This window comes from Coloeus monedula (assembly GCF_965178545.1).
Source record: "Coloeus monedula genome assembly, chromosome: 1".
Classification (NCBI taxonomy): Eukaryota; Metazoa; Chordata; class Aves; order Passeriformes; family Corvidae; genus Coloeus; species Coloeus monedula.
The window spans coordinates 69,996,867-70,015,184 of NC_138781.1; the positions used below are offsets into that span (position 1 = coordinate 69,996,867).

Below are 18,318 nucleotides of genomic sequence, written 5' to 3' on the forward strand. Positions count from 1 at the left end.
TTCAGCCTGAGACTGAGCACAGTAACCAGAGCTGCTTAAAATGCACCTACACCTTCACCATCCCTCTTCTCCGGGGGTATGCTTGCCCAGAAAATGTCAGCTTGCCAAAATTGAGCTGTTCTGGGAGGCTTGTTGACTTTTGACCGCTGCCCTGTAGAATGGAGATGACTCTGACTGGACCTGGCAAGCATCAGCTGCCAGCCAGGCTTGGCTTCCGTGGAATTCTGATTCAGAGGCAATGTGCTACCTGTCCCACCAGCCTGCTGAGGGCTGGAAGGAGCCTGGAAAGAGGAGTTCCTGAGCTTGTTTTTCTTTAGTAAGCTGGACTCTCAGGGCATCCCAAGTTGTAGCTGCTGTGTAGTATCCCAGATGGTGACACTAAATTGACAGAGTAGGATGGCTTTCCTTTCTAATGAAATTTTTTTGAGAGACTTGGGGGGGAGAAGAACATGTCCTAGTTCATCTAAGTTCTAGATTTAAAGAAAAATAATTAAAAAGTCATACTTTTCAAAGCTGAAAACATCAGACAAGTAAGTTGGTGGCAGTACTGAGGTGCTATGTCTACATAGCTATGGTTTCTTGACAATCAAGTTGTAATTGTTTCCCCAGAGCCGCAGAAGGAAGGGTTAATTTTGGGTTTGGGTTGTTTTTTTTTTTTTTTTAAGGAAGCTTTGTCTGGGAGAAGACTGCTCACAAATGCCAGAAAATGGAAAACTGAGAACTCAAAACACACGTTTCAGGATTCTTTCTTTCCATACTTTTTTTTTTTTTCCCCTTCTGCTCTGCTTCTTCAATTCTTTAGCATTTAACATCTGATCTCCTTTCATTAAGTTTTTAATTGCTTGCCTCAGGGAAAGGGGTTAAGTTTTACATCTGCTTTTTGATTTTGATGTACTGTGGTTTAATCACAGTGAGATCATATTTACTCTAAGGGTATTGTTTGCATGCTTGATTTTTTTTTTTCTCTCCCTGTTGATGTCACAAAAGGCACACAGCCCTCAGACAGATTTGAAAAGGCCTTTTAAAGTCATGGAACGAGATCACACCCTTCCTTGGGTGGGGGGAAAGGAAACCGGTTACGAGGGTGAAACATACACAGAAAACTTAGTGAGTTAGGTGTGGTGGAATTTCCCAAAATATTAATAGATCTTGAAGGTAAGTCAGGGGATGTGGTCTGTGTTCCCAGAAGGAGCAACGAGAATGGCATTTCGGCACTGCTGCAGAACCCCAGGAACTCAGGGGGCAGAGGAATAAGAGGAATATGTCATCAGTGGATCCGTGCTCTGCCGCACTGTAGATGTTTCTGTCGCACACCGTGTGTGACGCCTGCGATGGCAGCAGAGCAGGGTGGGTGGTCCGGCAGCCCAGCAGCGCCGTGCCTTAGTGCCGGGCTGTTCCGCAGGGCTGGGTGATGGAGCATTACCTCAGCGTGCCCTTTTCCAGCGGAGCCGTGGCCGCCGCGTCCCGCTGCGCGCCCCGAGCGCGGCGTTGCTGGCAGGGAAAGGGAGCGGCCCCGCTCCTGTTAAACCCGCCCGGCGGGCGCAGCCGGCACCTCGGGGGCTCTGTGCCGCTCACGTGGGCTTTGGGATACAGCACGGCCTTGGCTGCATCAGAAACACCTTATTTAACAGCTAGGATATTATGTTTCTGGGTAATTCTTTGTAATGCCTCTCACCCCGTCTCACTAAAATAAAACTGGACAAGCCAAATAACCAGAACTCAGTCGACAAACAAAAGAATATCATCTGAGCAAACAAAGCCTGGCTTTTTTTCCTTCTTGCCAATGTAGAATTATCATTTTGGTGCTCTCGATAGATACGGAGCCAGAGATCTTCCTTTTCAACTCGCTTTTCCATTGTGAAACATCAGGTATGGCAATAAGCTTCTGCACTCAGGACAAAATACTGAAGTATTTTATTCACACAGGCCAGAGCACCAGTTAGGATCTTTGTTCTAACCTTCATTTTAACATTTTTCCTTTTTTAGTTCCCCCCTATTTGTTCTAGCCTCCTAATTCCTTATTTAATAGACATACATTTGGATTCCCTCCCAAGGTGCAGGTTCACTGCTTTGCCTCAGTTTTGCAAACTACTTTGCCAACTACCTACAAAAAAAATGGATACACAAATATCTCCTATTTACTTAAAACGGAGTAGCTCTGGTGAAACAAAAACGGTTCTCAAACCAGAGCACTTTCAGTCTCTCACATGTTTATGTCACATTTGAATCCCAGTCTTGAGTGAACCAGTGGACCTGCAGCATCCTGAGCAAGGGTGTGAAGTGCCTGAGCCCTAGCTGGTCTGCTCGCTGCTTGCCTGCCCTGCTTGGTGGAGTATTGTGTCTGCAAAAACTGGCAGTGAATATTGCAGAGCATGACAGCCATAGTGCCTACTTTGGCTTGCCCCCCAGTGTGGTCCAGTAAGAAGGGGACATTCCTATTTTTCCTCTTTAACTTTCTGTGTAACTTGTCTCACTACCAAAAAAAAAAAAAAAAAATCCCAGACTGAGCAAACTCTGAAAATCAGGCCTCTCAGGCAGGCAGAGGGGCTGGGACAGCTTGGTGGGACATTGAAATAAGGCACTCACCTCTGTGCCCTGCAGAAAGAAGGTTTTCCATGTCACAGCCTCCAGGCAGCTTGGTGTACTTCAGCATGACTGACAGGCTCTGTTCTGGAGATCCACAGGACTAGAGAGTAAGGATACTTAGGGTGGATGAAGACGTGTCCTTAGGGCTCTGCAGAGGCTCTTGGCTCGTAGCTCTCTCATTAGCTGTGAAGCCAGTCTTCCAAATCTGTGTGTGGAAAACTGCCTTAATTTCCATCCAGCAGCACTTGTAATTTTTTGGGTGAGCAGTGCTTGACCAGAGAAGTATCTTCGCTAAACCGAAAACTTGAGGTTTTGGTGTTAGAAAGCAAGAGAGTGCCTGGAAAGTAGAACTATGGTCTTTGCCTGAGGAGTGAACTGAAGCATTACCATGGTGAACATTTGCAACTGGGCTCCTTACTTTGTTGTCAGCTGAGAGCTAAGGGAGCTCAGAGTTCCCAGAGCCGGGCGCAGGCTGACTTGGATGCTCAGGGCATTTCCCCTGCTGAAGCTGCAGCAGCTGCGACACCCTGCTGGTGCAGAGGCTCTCATACGTGCTGTGGTAGCATTTCCTGCCTTCTCTGCGTAGCAGAGAGAGACATCATCTTGAGAGAAGAAGCAAGAGTCTGCACACAGCTTGTTGCTGGCAATGAGTTGTTTCAGGTCTGCGCGTGGATGGAGGCTGTTATGGCCAAGCAGTGCTGTTTCGTAGTCCACTCCCCATGTCACTGCCAACAGGGACATGTCTAAGAACATGCCAGTGCAGCTTTGTGTGTACCAGGTACTGCCTTTGCTGTGCATACTGCCTTCTTCCAGGTTTAAGCAGACCAGCAAAAGACATTTTTCAAAGCTGAATGTCTTATTCAGTGACCTCTGTCAGCTTCTATTAAGTAGGCTTTGTGATAAGTTGCTTGTTATAGATAGACCTGTTACCTACTGTGCCTCAAGAGTTGCTTTCCTGGCCAACACAGCACAATGAATGCTTTATTTCAGGGGCAGTGACACTGAGAAATAGAAAAGGAGATGGGAGCTGAAAAGAACCAAAGTTAAACTGCCCAATGGCTCTGGCACTGAAACCCTTCTGTCAGAAGACACAACAGAGCTGAAATTTCCCTCTCTTCTACCAGTTCTGCTTGTAGGCAAACCATGTATCTCAGAATAAAGCTCACTTTTTACAGGGTTTTCAGCTCGGTTCTTTTGTCTCACAGGCAGATCATTACTGTTGGGCCTAGTGCAGCCCTATAAGGGTATGTAAATACTTAAGCTTACTTTGGAATAGCAGTCATTCATTTTTAAGAAATCTAAAACATGGGAATCTGTATCAAAAATATTATGTGATGGGTAACTAAAAGTGATCCAACCAAAACTAAGCTACTGGTTTGTTCACAGACATTGCCCCCACCTTTCCTTCCTTTGTTCCTCCCTTCCTACTCCCAAGCTTGCTAAACATAGGAGAGAAGCTGTTTCTCATTTTAAGAAACAGTTTGTCCAATAATAGAAAAAAGGGGTCCCACCCTCTTTTAGTGAAGAGCAGAGGCGATTTTCCCAGTTCTGTTTGCACATAAACTCTATGCACAGGAAGCAATATTAAAAAACAAGACAAAGCAGAACGAAACAATACGCCTCAGCAGCCAAGCACGGAGCAGGGATCAGTATCCTCATACTGCACCTCTGAGGGATGCAGCAGAAATTCTTTGAGCTTATGGTTGGTTGAACCTTTTCCTCGAGCGTTCATTCATTGTGGAGCTGGCTGAGAGGAGTGAAGTCGGCAGCCCTGTGCCGGGAGCTTGGCACCATTGCACTCGGCCCTTAAAGAGACCATTGTGTTTAATCTCATAGCGTGTAATTTATTATTCCTGTGTTTGCTTCCATGGCTGTGGGCACCTCACACACGCTCGTTATCCACGTCACTGGATGTGTTTACTCTTACAGAAGTGGTAGCTGTTTCCACTGCTCTTTTTAACTCTTGCCTCTTCCCTCTTCTGCCTCAGCCTCATCAGCAAACACCCTCTTCATCCTCCAGACTATGAATTACAGAATTCTGTCCGTTCCCTTCACTGCAGAGAAGGCCATCCAAAACAGATCATGATCTTCAAAGTATTTTCATGTGTGTTCATCCAGCTGCAGACATGTTAGCCATCAATTGCAGTAGGCTAAGGAGAGAGTAGACACCTTTGACAGTTCTGTAATAGATCAGTTATGCAGCTGAATTTGGCCCGTAGTTCCTTCAACATCTGAGAAGAAAAACAGTTTACAGAGTCTTATTTTTTTAGTTTGGGTTCTGCAAGTAGGACAGCTGACAGTTTTCAGAGCAGCATCTTTTGCTCACAGTTGGGTTTCAATAGGACATGCATCCTAGATGCAAAAGAAAGGAAAATCTAAGGCATGCAGAGAATACAGATGGCACCTTTCCAGCTTTTATCTAATGGACTTTAACTGGCATTAAAGGAAACCTCAGACAGAAGATTCAAACTCCTGGTTCACTTTACCTAGAGAAAGCTTGAAAGCTTTACTTTTGTCTCATCCAGTGTAGAAAATTAGGATCATGAGCCCTGTAATCTGCATTTAATCTAGAGAGTATCCATTACAGTTCCAGTTCTTTAGAAAGTTTCTGACACATGACATCAGCAAAGTCTGCTGAGCCTTTTCCTGCAGCATGTTCCAGCTAAAATCCCCAGGCAGCAGTCATTAGGGTCGGGCTCCCTTTCACTTTGACCTGCTGACAACTGAGATAGCACTTTGTTTAACAGAAGACTGGAAAACTTCTGGTTTTCAGTGATTTTACATAAGATGCTTTCTACTGCACTCATGAGCCCAAGCTTAGGAGGAATTTAAGCTTCTTGAGAACAAATGTGGGGTTTTTTTGTTTTGCCTGTACAGGGCATTAACACGGTGGGGGCCTGACCCTGGCTTCAACTTCCACACATCCCGGTATTGCTAGCAAGGCTTGAGGACACAAAAGCTGATCTGAGTCTTTCCAATCAGCCATTAGCTGTAGAGAAGCACTCCTTACTTGAAGCACAGCTGCTGTAGCACAGGGGGCTCAGGAGAATGGAGCTGCTACACAGAGACCACAGGGTACTTCTGGCTTTTAAGAAGAGCTCCACTGCACCTATCATGTAGTTAATTTAACTGGACCAAAGGAGAGCAGCAGAGGCTTCCATTCTTAGTCTTACTAAAAGAAGGTGGTAGTTGCCAGTATCTTCATTTTATGAAGTACTGCTGATTTCTATAATGAAACAAAATTTTTTCCCTCTCTAGCATCGGGTAATTTTTCCCCTGCCTTTACAGAACTTGAATTTGTACTTCTGCATCTGTACCACTCCCTTTTTTTTTTTTTTTTTTTCCTTTCTATTAGGAATATAAAGGGACTCCTGTGCAACTTACCGGTTGTGAAAACAAGTTCCGAGACAATTTTCTCATTGCCCTTTCTCTATTGCAGATTTGTCTAGGAAATGGCCAAAGGTTTTTGTAGCATTTAGTCATACAAAAAGGTCACTGCTGTGCTTTTGTCTTCTCATATAAGATCTTGGTGCTTACTTGGTGCTGGTTCTCAGACAGTCGAGTGGACAGATCCATGCCTCTTCAGAGGCAATTAATTTTATGTAACTGTCCCCAGTCTCTGAGCTGATGAAGCCAATGAGGTGTATTGAGATATGGGCTATGATGCCCATAGAATCAAAAAATTACTCAGATTTGTCAAATCTGTGGAGATGAGGCCCACAAGTGTTGAGAATTATCTTTGATCAGAACTTCTTTCTGTGTGTGGAGGAGCAGAGACTACCATCTTGATCACCACAGCAGGTTAAAGGTACCTCTGTGGTTTCCAAATGCTTTCCTGGAGGCCTTCTGTGGTCACAATTTCATTTTTCTCAAGGCTGATTCTGCTGACTCAGGAAAGTGGTTTTGACACTGTTTCTGAAGCTCATACTAAACAATCCTGTGAAGGAAGAATGAAGTCAGGGAGATGCTCAAAACACAGGTCTGCTTAGCAGGAACAGTGCCTTTGCTGCTGGCACCAAGCAACTGGCTTAGTGTTTCTGGTCCTAATGCTTATTTGGAGGAATATTTTGCCTGCTTCATTGCTCCATCAGTGACTGGTGCTGCTGGCATGGCTGTGGGCTATTTAAAAGGCCTCAGGAAATGGCTGTGAAACAAGTGGCAGCCAATTAGTATAATTCACATAATGGTGCCTGAGTTAACACTGACAATTAGAATCTGAAGCTGTTTTCGGCAAAGAAGTTCTTGAAGCACATCCAGAAAGTGTTAACATGCTGCATGCAGGTGGTGAGAAGGTCACTGGGACAGAGATAATGAGCAACTGGGAAAAAAAATTCACATGGGAACTTTTATCTGCTCTAATTCTACCACCATTTCAGCTTTGTTCTGAGAATTGCTTTGCTGTAGAAGCTAATCAAGCTTTTCAAATACCTTTAAACTCCACAGTATAGAAGAACATGCATTTATCATCGATTTAGCCTGCTTGGTTTGTGCCTCCCCCACCCAACTGTCCTCTTCCTCCTTTAAACAACTCCTCTGTGAAAGTCTTCTGTAAGTTGCACAGGCTCAACTAGTCCCTTAGGTAGATTTCCCCTGTGAAAGATGCTAGAAAGAGATGGAGTCAAGATAAGAGATTAACTTAATATTCTGATTAGGCAGGGGCTTTTGTTTTCTGAGCTCCATGGACTCAGCTAAGTAGCCCCATCGACATGGCGAGAGCATAGAGGAAGTGCTCAAGAAGAGGCCACTGGTTTTGACCATGCTTCAGTAATAGTTTTGCAGTCCTGCCAAGGCATGGACAAAAATTGCTCCCTACTTTATCTATATTCTCATTTCTTATTGTTGTTGACTGATGAGCTGAGTAGAGGTACATCAGAGGGGATAGTGGGCCCCAGTGCTGTTGTTTACATGGCAGTTCAAAAACGCAATCCTGCTTTTCCAAGCCAAAGCTTAATTTATACTGGCCTTACTAATGATGCTGATGAAAGGCAAAGCCAGTGTTTCTCATACACTTGAAAGCTGATCTTCCATTCAGAGAAGAGGAAACTGATCTTGTGCACCCCATTTCAGCACCACGTCTTGGGAAATGCAAGTTTGCCTACCTTTTATGTGACATCTGAGCTTATCCCCCTTCCATCCACCACTCAGCCCTGCACACAATCTGCTGCACTGAGCAAGGTCAGATGAAAGTCTCTGTCTCAAGGAAGCACAGGGATGGTGGGAAAACACGAGTGTGTCAACAGGGAAAGATATAACAAGTGAGGGACAATAAAAAAAAAGTTCTGATATGTCCAAGGAGGAGGATAAATATGACAGATAAAAACACTAAACTGTACTTGATGCTATTCCTTTGACAGAGGAAAGACAAATCTTTAAGACAGCTGCATATCCTTTTTGGTGGATTAACACCATTTCAGTTTGTGTACTGCATCCAAATATTTCAGATTGAACACTCTAGATCCAGGGCTCTGTATATTTTTTCAAGTGCTTACAATTAGATTATAACCATCTCTGCTGACTGCCTTCACTGAAAATCAGGCAGTCATGGAGCAGCTGTTTCCAACACGTCTGGAAATATCACCAGAGCCAAGAAATTAAATCTTCATGGCCTTTTTGAGGGGTCCAAGAATGCTAGTGCAGACAGCCTGCCTACTTTCCATTGAATACCTTGGCCAGTTACTCAGAACTGGATGTGCCATACAGGCCTGCAAAGGAAGAGGAAAGGGAGGTAGTTCCATGTGTGAGAGGAGGTGGTACTTATTAGTAACACATCACAGCCAACAACCTTACATCAACTCAGAGCTGTCTTAAAACTTCATAGCAGAGGTACTGCTGGGAGTAGAACCCCAGCAGGACAGAGGTCAGGGCAAACTGCAAAGCCTGCCTGAAACACGGGGCAAATGCTTGGGGGTAGTAGAGCTGTGTGAAGTTCCTCATGTTAATGGTACTGCTCCACTTGACATTATCAAGCAAAATGCATCTAAGAGTGCTTAAACTATGTTGACACAAGTCAAAGACACTCCTTGGCTGCCCTAAGACTCCTCCTAAGTTAACACAGAGGCACTTTATGGTGCTGGTTGGCACCTACAGTCTTACATTCTTTGGCTTGTAACAGGCCCCCAGAGATGGGCACTGCTTCCCTCATGGCACAGGCATGACCCCACTTGGAGTCACTGGGCACATTATTTTTTTAAATTATATTTTTCTCTTCAAGATCTCAGAGGACTCAGAGGAACCGTGTTCTTTGAAGTTGTTTTGGAGGGGTTTTTTTGTGGTGGTGGTTTTGAGGCAGCAGGGGAGGAAGTGTTTTACCTATTAAGCTACTGCTATGCTGTGTTGTGTCCCTGAGGACATTTGCACAGAGTGAGAAGGCACAAAGCTACATGCAAAGATGAGCATTGTAGCTCAAAACCTGTGACATTTTGTCAACTTGTATTTTAGATAGCTTTTCTTACCAGGTGGTCTAAAGATCCATCACTTTAAGGCACCTGCAGGTGTCAGCTAAGAAAAGCCAGGCCACTGTCTTTACACTAATGGGATCTGCACCTCCATGGAAAGTCTTTTGGGACCCCACAAGTGTAAAAATGTTTGGCAAAAACCGCTCTGGATTACTCACTCCTTTTGAGTCTTGTTCAGGGTTTATTTTTAATGGCAGCTAGCTGGCTGCAGCAGTACACAGAGCACGTTTGTGGGGAAATCAGTGTCAAGAGATGAAGGTACAAGCCCCTCATTCACAGGAAGAGCACCTCAGTGCCAAGAGCAGAACTCTCCTGACTTTCTGTCTGTTCAGGTGACTAGGCCATATAAAGAGCTTCTATCTGAGCCACTGTTACTGGAAAATTTCTCACTAGTAGTGTTAATAATGCATAAGCCTCTCATTTCTCAAACTTGGGACAGAGGAATCCTGTGCTGCATGATTTTTCATGTTATTTTGATTTCCTGCACACTTATTTTTCAAATTCAGTTCTTACTTATCACCTAGAGTGTGCTTGAAGATACAGAAAAATTGTTTGTTGATTTGCTATTCTTGCCCTTCTTTCTCCACAGAATCTTATGGCAAGAGCCCTCTATGACAATGTCCCCGAGTGTGCAGAAGAGTTGGCCTTCCGCAAGGGAGACATCCTGACAGTGATAGAACAGAACACCGAGGGCCTGGAAGGATGGTGGCTCTGCTCCCTACACGGCCGGCAAGGCATCGTCCCAGGCAACCGTGTGAAACTCCTGATAGGTCCCGTGGTACAGGACTGTCCCTCTGGCCAGGATATGCCCAGCTCAGGATTGATGAATCAGCCCTTCAGCCACCAGAAGATCTACCAAGTGCCAAGCTCACACGCCTCGGCACGGGACCCTGTCTACCAAGTGCCACCTTCCCACCAGAATCAGGGAATTTACCAGATACCCACTGGTCATGGTCTGGTGGGACAAGATATTTACCAGGTGCCACCCTCCATGCAGAGGTGTATTGATGGTCCAGCTGTGATTAACAAGGTGTGTGCATTTGCTCTTACTTCATAGCTCCAAAGCAGCTCACTTGTGCTGAGAGAAGTATGTGGTCTCAGGTTCCTCCCAGGCTGGAGCACATTTGGCCTGTGGCGTTCTTGCATTGTATGTTCAAAAGAGCTGCTGCAGCAAGATGAACTCTCCCACTTATTAATGAACAGTTACATCATCTGCCCAAGTAATTTTTGTTTAATTAAAAATTATATACTGGCTTGATGGAGAAGTCACAGTGGGTCTAAACTACAAAGAGGAATCAATGATTGATGAGACAAGGGCCATATTTCTAAGAGTGAGGGAGCAAGAGGATGGTGATAATGAGGGATGTTTTAATACTGAACCTAAATCTTTTAAGAGTGCACTTGATGTTTATCTACAGTTAAATTTCTTGGTTGAAAGTGAGAGCTGCTGCAGCTCCATGATGCAGCCATTACTGCAGCAGCTGACAGCTCCCAAGGCTCCAGTGAGAAGCATTGCATTGTGTGGGTCCCCCCTTATGCCTGCTGCCCTTCTTAAGTTCTCCCCATCTTCTGCCACTCCCTCGTTTTACCTTCAGAGGATACCTCTCAGGTATCCTGGTACACACAGTGCCAGGTACCCTGGTGACTGAAAAGGGTTAAGGAAGATACGCAAGGAAGGAAGGAAATTCTTTTGGCCTTCCTGGCTCCTTATTACAAAGCCGAAAAGAATTTCTTTCAGTCCCTTCATTCCCAGTTCAACAGTTCCAGATATCAGCATCCTCCTTGCCTTTAGAGCTTAAAGCATAGCCTTAATATCCAATTTATGTAAGCAGGTGATGTTTCTGTCAAGAAGTTCTTTACTGGTTTAAACTTTCATCTCCTAATTTAGGTTGGCAAGACCGTCTGTTTTGTGTTTTTCCCCCACATCACCCACAAGTCAGCCTTTTTCATATCAGGCCTTTGGAAGACATCTTCTAATGCTTTTATTTCCTTGTTACAATTTCATTTTCTTTGATAAGAATAAATGGACTTCTTGCCTTCTGAGCAAGAGAGAAAGATCTGTGAAACCATTCCAAGTCAATTTATAAAGAGGTTTGCTTGCTCAGCTTTTCCACAGTTATGCTTTATGGGCTGTGCAGGAAGATAGTATGAGAAAATTGCACTTGCTGCACAGGCAGAGATAGGAGCTTTGTTGGAGCAATTACATGGGTTTTCTTGATAACTCTAATGTCATTTCTCTCTTTTTCTCCTTTCCCTATAGACTACATACAGTGCAATCTTTTCCAGGGGCAGTACTGTTTGTCCACAGTAGATACCCTCCAAGGTAGTTAGTGAGCACCTGGTAAATAGCCTGTTGATGGGGCAGCAGTCCCACAAAGAGATCTCATTTTCGGCTATGGCTATAGGAAATGTCTTACAGCACTATCCAGAGATGCCTCAGCTATCCAGCTTGGGCACAGGAGATGCACCATACAGCAGCTCTGCAGGAAGGTCTGCTGGAAAGCCCAAGGTATTAGTTTGGAATGAGCACTATGTTACTTTCATTTTAGGACCTGACTTGCCTAAATGACTATTAGGATAGTTTCCTTAGCTTAATGAATGTGTGTTTCTACTCTACCCAGAAAGAGTTTTCCAACTGATTAGAAGTTTCTTCTCCCTCCTCCCACCCTTTCCCGCTCCAATGAAACTAACAGGACATTCTGCATATATCGGTTTGCTGCTAGGACTGTGTTAAAACCCTTGAAACACCAAGAGACTGAAATCTTTGTTTTAGTTTAAGTGCAAAGTTCCTGTTGAGGTGCAAAAATCAGAAGCAGTACAGCACCTGTTTTCTCCAAGTTTTTGCCTTGAAATTTTTTCAGCAACCTTGATTATGAATTTTTCTGAATTCAAGTCACCTTTAGAAAATTAAGATTATCTATTTCTCTGAGTTGTGACTTGTTTTCATTTAATTCCTCTCAACCCATGAAAGGCCAGCTATGCTGCTAACTGTAAAATAACTAAACATGCATGTTTATAAAGCATTTCACCCTCAATCAAAGTAAATGCCAACCTGCTTAGCACTAGCCAATATTTGCTACTTGCTTTAGTCCTGACTTGAATTTATTTAGCCTAAGAATCCTTAGTCTCAGTACTCAATGTGTTGTATTAGTGGCAGGCAAACCTCATGGCAGAGTCCTGCTTTGATCAGAGGTAGGCATATCTCTTGCTCCTTGGAATTGCTCAGTTCTGCACTAAAAGGAGCCTATTGGGATTGAAACCGTGGCAGGCAAGAGACAACTTATTAGTGAGGGAAGTGTCTGATGTAAAACTACTCTTTATCCCGATCTTGCTAAACTGTATTTTTAAAGCTACCGCTGCAACTCTCTGCTAATGCCTTTGTGAAAGAAAAGCCTAATTACAGGGAAGCACTTTAGCACTTGTCTCCTTTGTATGAAGGAACAGTCTGTCCTCCAAATCCACCTCCTCTAGGGATCAGTAAAAACAATCCTTAGTATTAAGAAAAGCTGGGCATCTTGAAGATTTGATTTGGGGTCTCTTTGCTATGTCTTCCAAAATGAATAATCTCTTTTCTTAGACTTGTGACACCTGCTTCAAAGGCTTAAATGAGCCACTCTGCCTCCTTACATCAGCAGAATCAGCTGGTTAGCAAGCTGCGTATTTTGGTAGTCTTAAGGATGCCGAAGGGTTTTGCTACAAGTTCTTGTTGTATGCAAGCCTTCTCCCTTCCCGTAGCAGGAGCTAGAGAAGAAAACCGTGTCCTCTAGACGCCACTCTAAGCGGGACCAGCAGCAGTTTCTGTGCTATCCCTTTCCGCACGTGTCTCCTCGTTTCCCTTGTGCAAACGTGTGGCTTGGCTGCAATACAGGAGCTGCTGTCAGGCAGGAATTGTCTAGCCTCGAGCAGCAGTAAATCAACAAGCAGGCATGTTATTAAGCTGTGCTGAGGTAACGCATCTCCTTAGCCAGCAAGGCAAAGCGAGTCAAAAAAGAGTCCTGGGGCAGATAATTACAGCGATTAATTGATTCTGGCCAAACTGGTTGCTGACAACAGAGCTGTATTGGCTCCTTCTTTCAAATAAAAATAGCACCTTCTAGAACTCACTCTACCAATGACAGAGATAACAAGAGGTGGTTTAAAATTAGCCTTGGTTAGCCCCAAGCTGTTGTAGCTGTGCTGCAAGTTCAGTCACAAAACAGTTCCACCCCAAAGTGCGGAGAGCGTCTGATGATCGTAAAGAGGTGAAAGCTGTATCTTAGATTTCATTCCCTCTTTCTGTGCTCTGCCTTGGAACTTACCCTCTTTTGCTGCAGCCAGCAAAGAGAAGGAGCCTTCAGACAAATCTGACGTTCAGGAAACCTGGATTTTATCCTTATCACAGAATTCTGCATGGTCTTGAGTGGTGCTTTTGCATCTCATCTGCAAAATATGTGGGTTAATTATGAGGGAATTCATTCTGTACAGATTGCTTTGAGAATATCCTTTGGGGAAGGTGCTGTCAAAGCACAAAGACTCTTTTGCATCTGTGATTAATCATTAGCTCACACCTAAGCTTTAAAGCAGGGAAAGCTACACATGGAAAAGAAGTCACTGCCATAATTTAAACACTCATTTTCTGATTCAGTGTTTCCCCTAGCTGATCTGTTGTACTATCCCTGCCATCCTGAAAATAGCATTGGACAAAAAATTTGAGGGAATTATTTCCTTGTTGGAAAACAGCTTTCTGTAGGAACCAGTAGCTCTCAGGAGAACTGTTGATCAAGGAGAATCTGCACAAATCAGAATGAGACTGATGTTCAACCGGGGAAGAGACTGCACTGTGGGAGTTACAGACCCTGAACTACTGCTCCCACAAGGCACAGACCAACTCAGGCAAACAGAGATTTATGCCAGCTTGGAACACATCAGCTTTTTTTGTTTGTTGGTCTGTTTGAACTGGAACACTGCGGTTCAGGAAACACTCAGATTTATCCACCTTTTAAAAGTGGATAGAGCGGAATAGGGAAGGAACTCATCTTCATCCCTAGCCTATTTCCAAGTATAAACATGTCCTTGACAAATCAAGAGTTTCACACCCTGCCATCCTGCTATCTCTGCCTTTTTCAAGAGGTCACTGCCTTCAGCAGGAGGTTAGGGTAAACCATGGCTATGGGAACGGTCCTTGTTCCCTGGTTTGTATTTATGTTAGAGACGTGATGGTTCCCACCGCCCCACAAGCAGCACCACCCTGACAATTCTGGCACAGACTTCAGTAGCAGGAGCCAGTTAGCCACATTATGACATTTTTCCTCCCAATTACACAAGTACTGTCCTAGGTGGGAAGAAACAAATGGCTGCTTATAATGTTTGTTGCAAAAATAAGCCTGCCTTTATGTTATTGTCTTCTTTTCCTTGCCTATTTTCACATTTGTGAAGTAAGAAGAGAGACATTAAGCACAGTAAAGAGTTGTGTGACAGATTATTTCATTATCAGAAAGAATGGGAGCATATCTAGTGTTTTGCAGTTTGTTGGTAAAATGTATTTACATTCCAAGATAATGTCCCCATTTACCCTCAGGCCTGAAATACCAGTTTCCTGTGATGGGGTTTCCATAAATGGCCCAAACAGTGATCGTACAGTCCCTCTTTTCTTCTGCTTTCACATTACAAATTCTGCTTTGGGGATTTGTATCCCTCGTAACAAAATATTGCTTCAGTGTTAAAAGTGCTGAACACACAGGAAGTTTGCTGAGTGCAGCAGGAGTGGTAACACATACCTCAACACTCAGAGCTGCCTTTCACAAAGCGTGCTCTAAAGGATGAAAATACCTCAAATCAAACGCAAGCTCAGTGGTTAAAACAGCACACAGCCTTTTCCTTAGGCTCGGGAGTCTCACTTGTAACTTTCCATGTGACGTTAATAGGAGAACAACCATGTTACTGATAGAAAGTCCATGCAGTTAATTCCTCATCCACAAGGCAGAGTAAACAGCAGTTAGTCACTGATGTGATTTGTAGAGAAGTATTTCAAGAAAAAGACTGCATTTTATTAGGCTGAGCAAATATATGAACTCAACATTACTCCCTGTTCCTCCCTGAGCACAGGGCTCTTTATCATCAGTTCTATTTGTAGACCAGATACATGCATTTTTCCTCTGGAGTATCAGAAAAAAAGGCCAGTTCTGCAATCTAATCCAATAACCAAGGTCTCCAGGGACACAAATCTGTCTGCACAAGGGCAGGATCAAACCTTTGCTAAAAATAGTATAACAATAGTAATAGTAATTATAATAATAAAAGAAAAATGCAAGTTTATGGGTTCTTTCTTGGTCGTTAGAAACCTAACTGAACCTTTGGTTATGTCTGAAACAAACCACCAAATTTGGGTAATCTAAATTGCCCTAAGTACTAAAAACTAAGCACAGCAGCAGAGCATTTTAGAAAAAAATTCCACGAGTGGAAAACTGATTATTCAGAAAGTGAATCGCATCATGAGGAGGAAGTGTGGTTTCTGGAGATAGGAAATGTGTAGATGAAGACAAGTTGCTGACCATCAGAAAACACAGTTCTAGTGAAATCTAAAGTCTTGGCAGGCATTCTATGATTTTTTAGATGTTTCGATTTGGAGGACGACTAATTAGCATCAGAATATCATCATTCTATATGTTTGCATGAAACATTTCAATTTTTCTTTTTTATAAGCAGTGGCAGTATTGCATCTTTTTTTTTTTTTTTTTTAAACACAAATCTAAATTAATCTTTCTCCCCAAACAGACTGTTAGAATGGGAGCAAAGTGAAATTAATGTAGTTAATTTCCTAGGAGACAGAAACCTTCCATAAAACAGTCCATCCTTAATCCTTAAAAGACAGTAATATATTCCCATTGGTTCTTATCATCACAACTTTTACACATGCACAATCAGTCATGACTGAGGTCTGGTATAATTATTATACAGATGCAACAAACAATTAAGGATGGAGTTTATATCTGTTTAAAAAGTATCTGTGCCTTCCATAAACTTGCCAAAGCAAGTTGTGTTAATCTAAACACCAGTTAGTAGGAGCACTTGTCTGTACAGCTGCCCTGAGATACCCATACAGAAATGGAGCCAAAGTACAGCTTGGGAGCCAGAGAACCTCTACAAATCTAATCAAATCAAATTGAGCTTCTTCCTCATGGAAGGTTTTATTTGCCTCTCTCTCTCAGAGCAGCATAGTTCCCAACTTAAATGATTATGGGGCACTTCCATTGTTTCTGCCCAAGTGTACATCTGAGAACACTCTTGTGGAATTGAAACTTTTTGGCAATGCTTTGTCTCAACCATTTTTTTGCCCACTGGGAAATGCCAATTCACAAAACTGAAATTGTTGACAGGGAATGATCCGTTCTGAGAAATGGCTTAAAGGAAGGGAAACAAGAAGTCATGGAAATACCCTGTTACAACAATTCCCAAATGAAGCTTCCCCCACAAAGTTTCCATCTAGAAGTTCAATATAGTAGGAAAGAAATAACAGAAATAAGATGAAGCACCTTAAAAGAACTAAAATTATTTGTATGGACTGAACCAAACTGGGGTTTTTTTGTGAGCCTTTAGGATTTCATGTAATTCACAGCAAGACACTCTCTGCCCTACCTGTCTTAACACCTTTTCCTTTTTTTCCTCTCGTCCTCCAAACTTGCCCTAAATTTGGGCTTCTGTCTTTGAGAAGAGACAGTCATAGTACTACCAGCACACAAAACTAGCACTGGTTTGCAAATGGTTGTTCATGTGACAACCTTTTTGAAGTGGGGAGACTCGACAGACTGGGCTGGCCAAAGCAAGATACTCTTTTTTATCGTGGACGAGAAACCCGAATGCTGAGGTGCTGAGTTTTGCCACATGCTTTTCATTTATCAAAACTGCAGCTCAGATTTAATCACAGGTTTCCAGAGAATGCTTTAGCAGATACACGTATTTCTTCACTAAAACTTACCACACAATAATTGGGGGGAGTTTCTTTCTCTGTAAGACCCATCCATAGACATTATTTCAAAGTTCATGCCTGTTCTATCACCAGTCCCGTAACACGTCAGCTTTTTAGCTCTGTAGGCCAATGCATGCAAAAATGATGATGTCTCTGTCTGCCTAAATATGAGTAATTGTCATGGAAATGACACTGGTAAAACTCTTATCAAGAGTTTCACACCCCTCTTAAAAATGCTGATAATTTAATAGTAATGGTATGATTTGCTCATCTCTCTTGTTCTCTTCCTCTCCTCTCAAAAATGGGACATTTTCAGAAGTGTTGGTTTGAGTCTCTTTAATTACATTTTGTAAGCAAGAATGACTCGTACCAGAATCTTGGAAATACCCCTTCCCAGTCAGCTTTGCAATTCAAGGCCAGCCAGCACCAAGCCTGTTCCACTGAAGCAAGCAGAAATGTTGCTCATAACACAACTGGCAGAAAGCCCTAGAGCTGATGTGAGAGAGAGCAGGATCATGTCACGAAAACATCATAAAATAAAAAAAGTCCAGTCAAATCTTGCCAGTGACAAAATTGTTGAGCATTTTTTTGTGCTTTGTACAGCTCATTCAGTAAGATCTGGAGATACTGATTTTTTTATCTACATTTAGTTTGCAATCATGAACATCAGTGAGAAAAAGGTTCAACACTATCATCTAAAGCTACAGCTAATGCAAGTTCAGCACTATTCCACCACACTTCATACAGCCCTGTCATTTTATACTAATCAGAGCTTAGGACATTTATGTAACTCCACATATATATATTTTTTTAATTGTTTGGAAAGAATAAACCTGCACTTCAGATTTAGGAAAAATACAAAACTGAAAAATAGTGTAATGACCCTGCTTTTGTGTACTGATTAATGGAAGAGGTCACACCAGAAGTTAAGAAGTCAGGATTAGTTGCCAAGCAGTTGGTTATACCCTTTTCATCAGCAGTGAGGGTTTGAATCCAGACCAGCTTGTGATAGCACATTTTTTATTGTAGATTTGTTTCACAACTTCTGCTCTATATCTTCAAGACTCACAACCCAAAACTTGTGTAAGTCTTGTTGAAATAATACAACCTCAAAATTGTAACACCCATTTTCATTACTTACTGTTGTTTACATGACAATACCACAGGGGCATTTTTTAAAACTGGGCATCTACTGCTGAGGCACTTCATAGACACATTTAGAAGTTTCTGTTTAAATGCCCGAGCCTGCAGAGTTAAGCATTTTTAACTTAACACACCATGAGTAAGTGATATCTGGACCTGCTTTAGATTTTGAGAGCACTTACAGCAGAA

The 18,318-nt window shown here is 42.9% G+C and overlaps 1 protein-coding gene across 4 annotated transcripts in view; it reads left to right on the forward strand.

Annotated features, from left to right (window-relative positions):
• NEDD9 (neural precursor cell expressed, developmentally down-regulated 9) overlaps nucleotides 1-18,318 on the forward strand; it is a 64,736-nt gene that overhangs the window by 33,348 nt on the left and 13,070 nt on the right. For 3 of the 4 annotated variants that reach the window (XM_082286697.1, XM_082286698.1, XM_082286699.1), the window contains one exon: nucleotides 9,631-10,071. In XM_082286697.1, the coding sequence (XP_082142823.1) occupies nucleotides 9,631-10,071 (441 nt within the window). Of the gene's footprint in view, nucleotides 1-9,630; nucleotides 10,072-11,374; nucleotides 11,551-18,318 lie in introns of those variants that run through there. The other variant, XM_082286700.1, reaches the window with a different exon arrangement.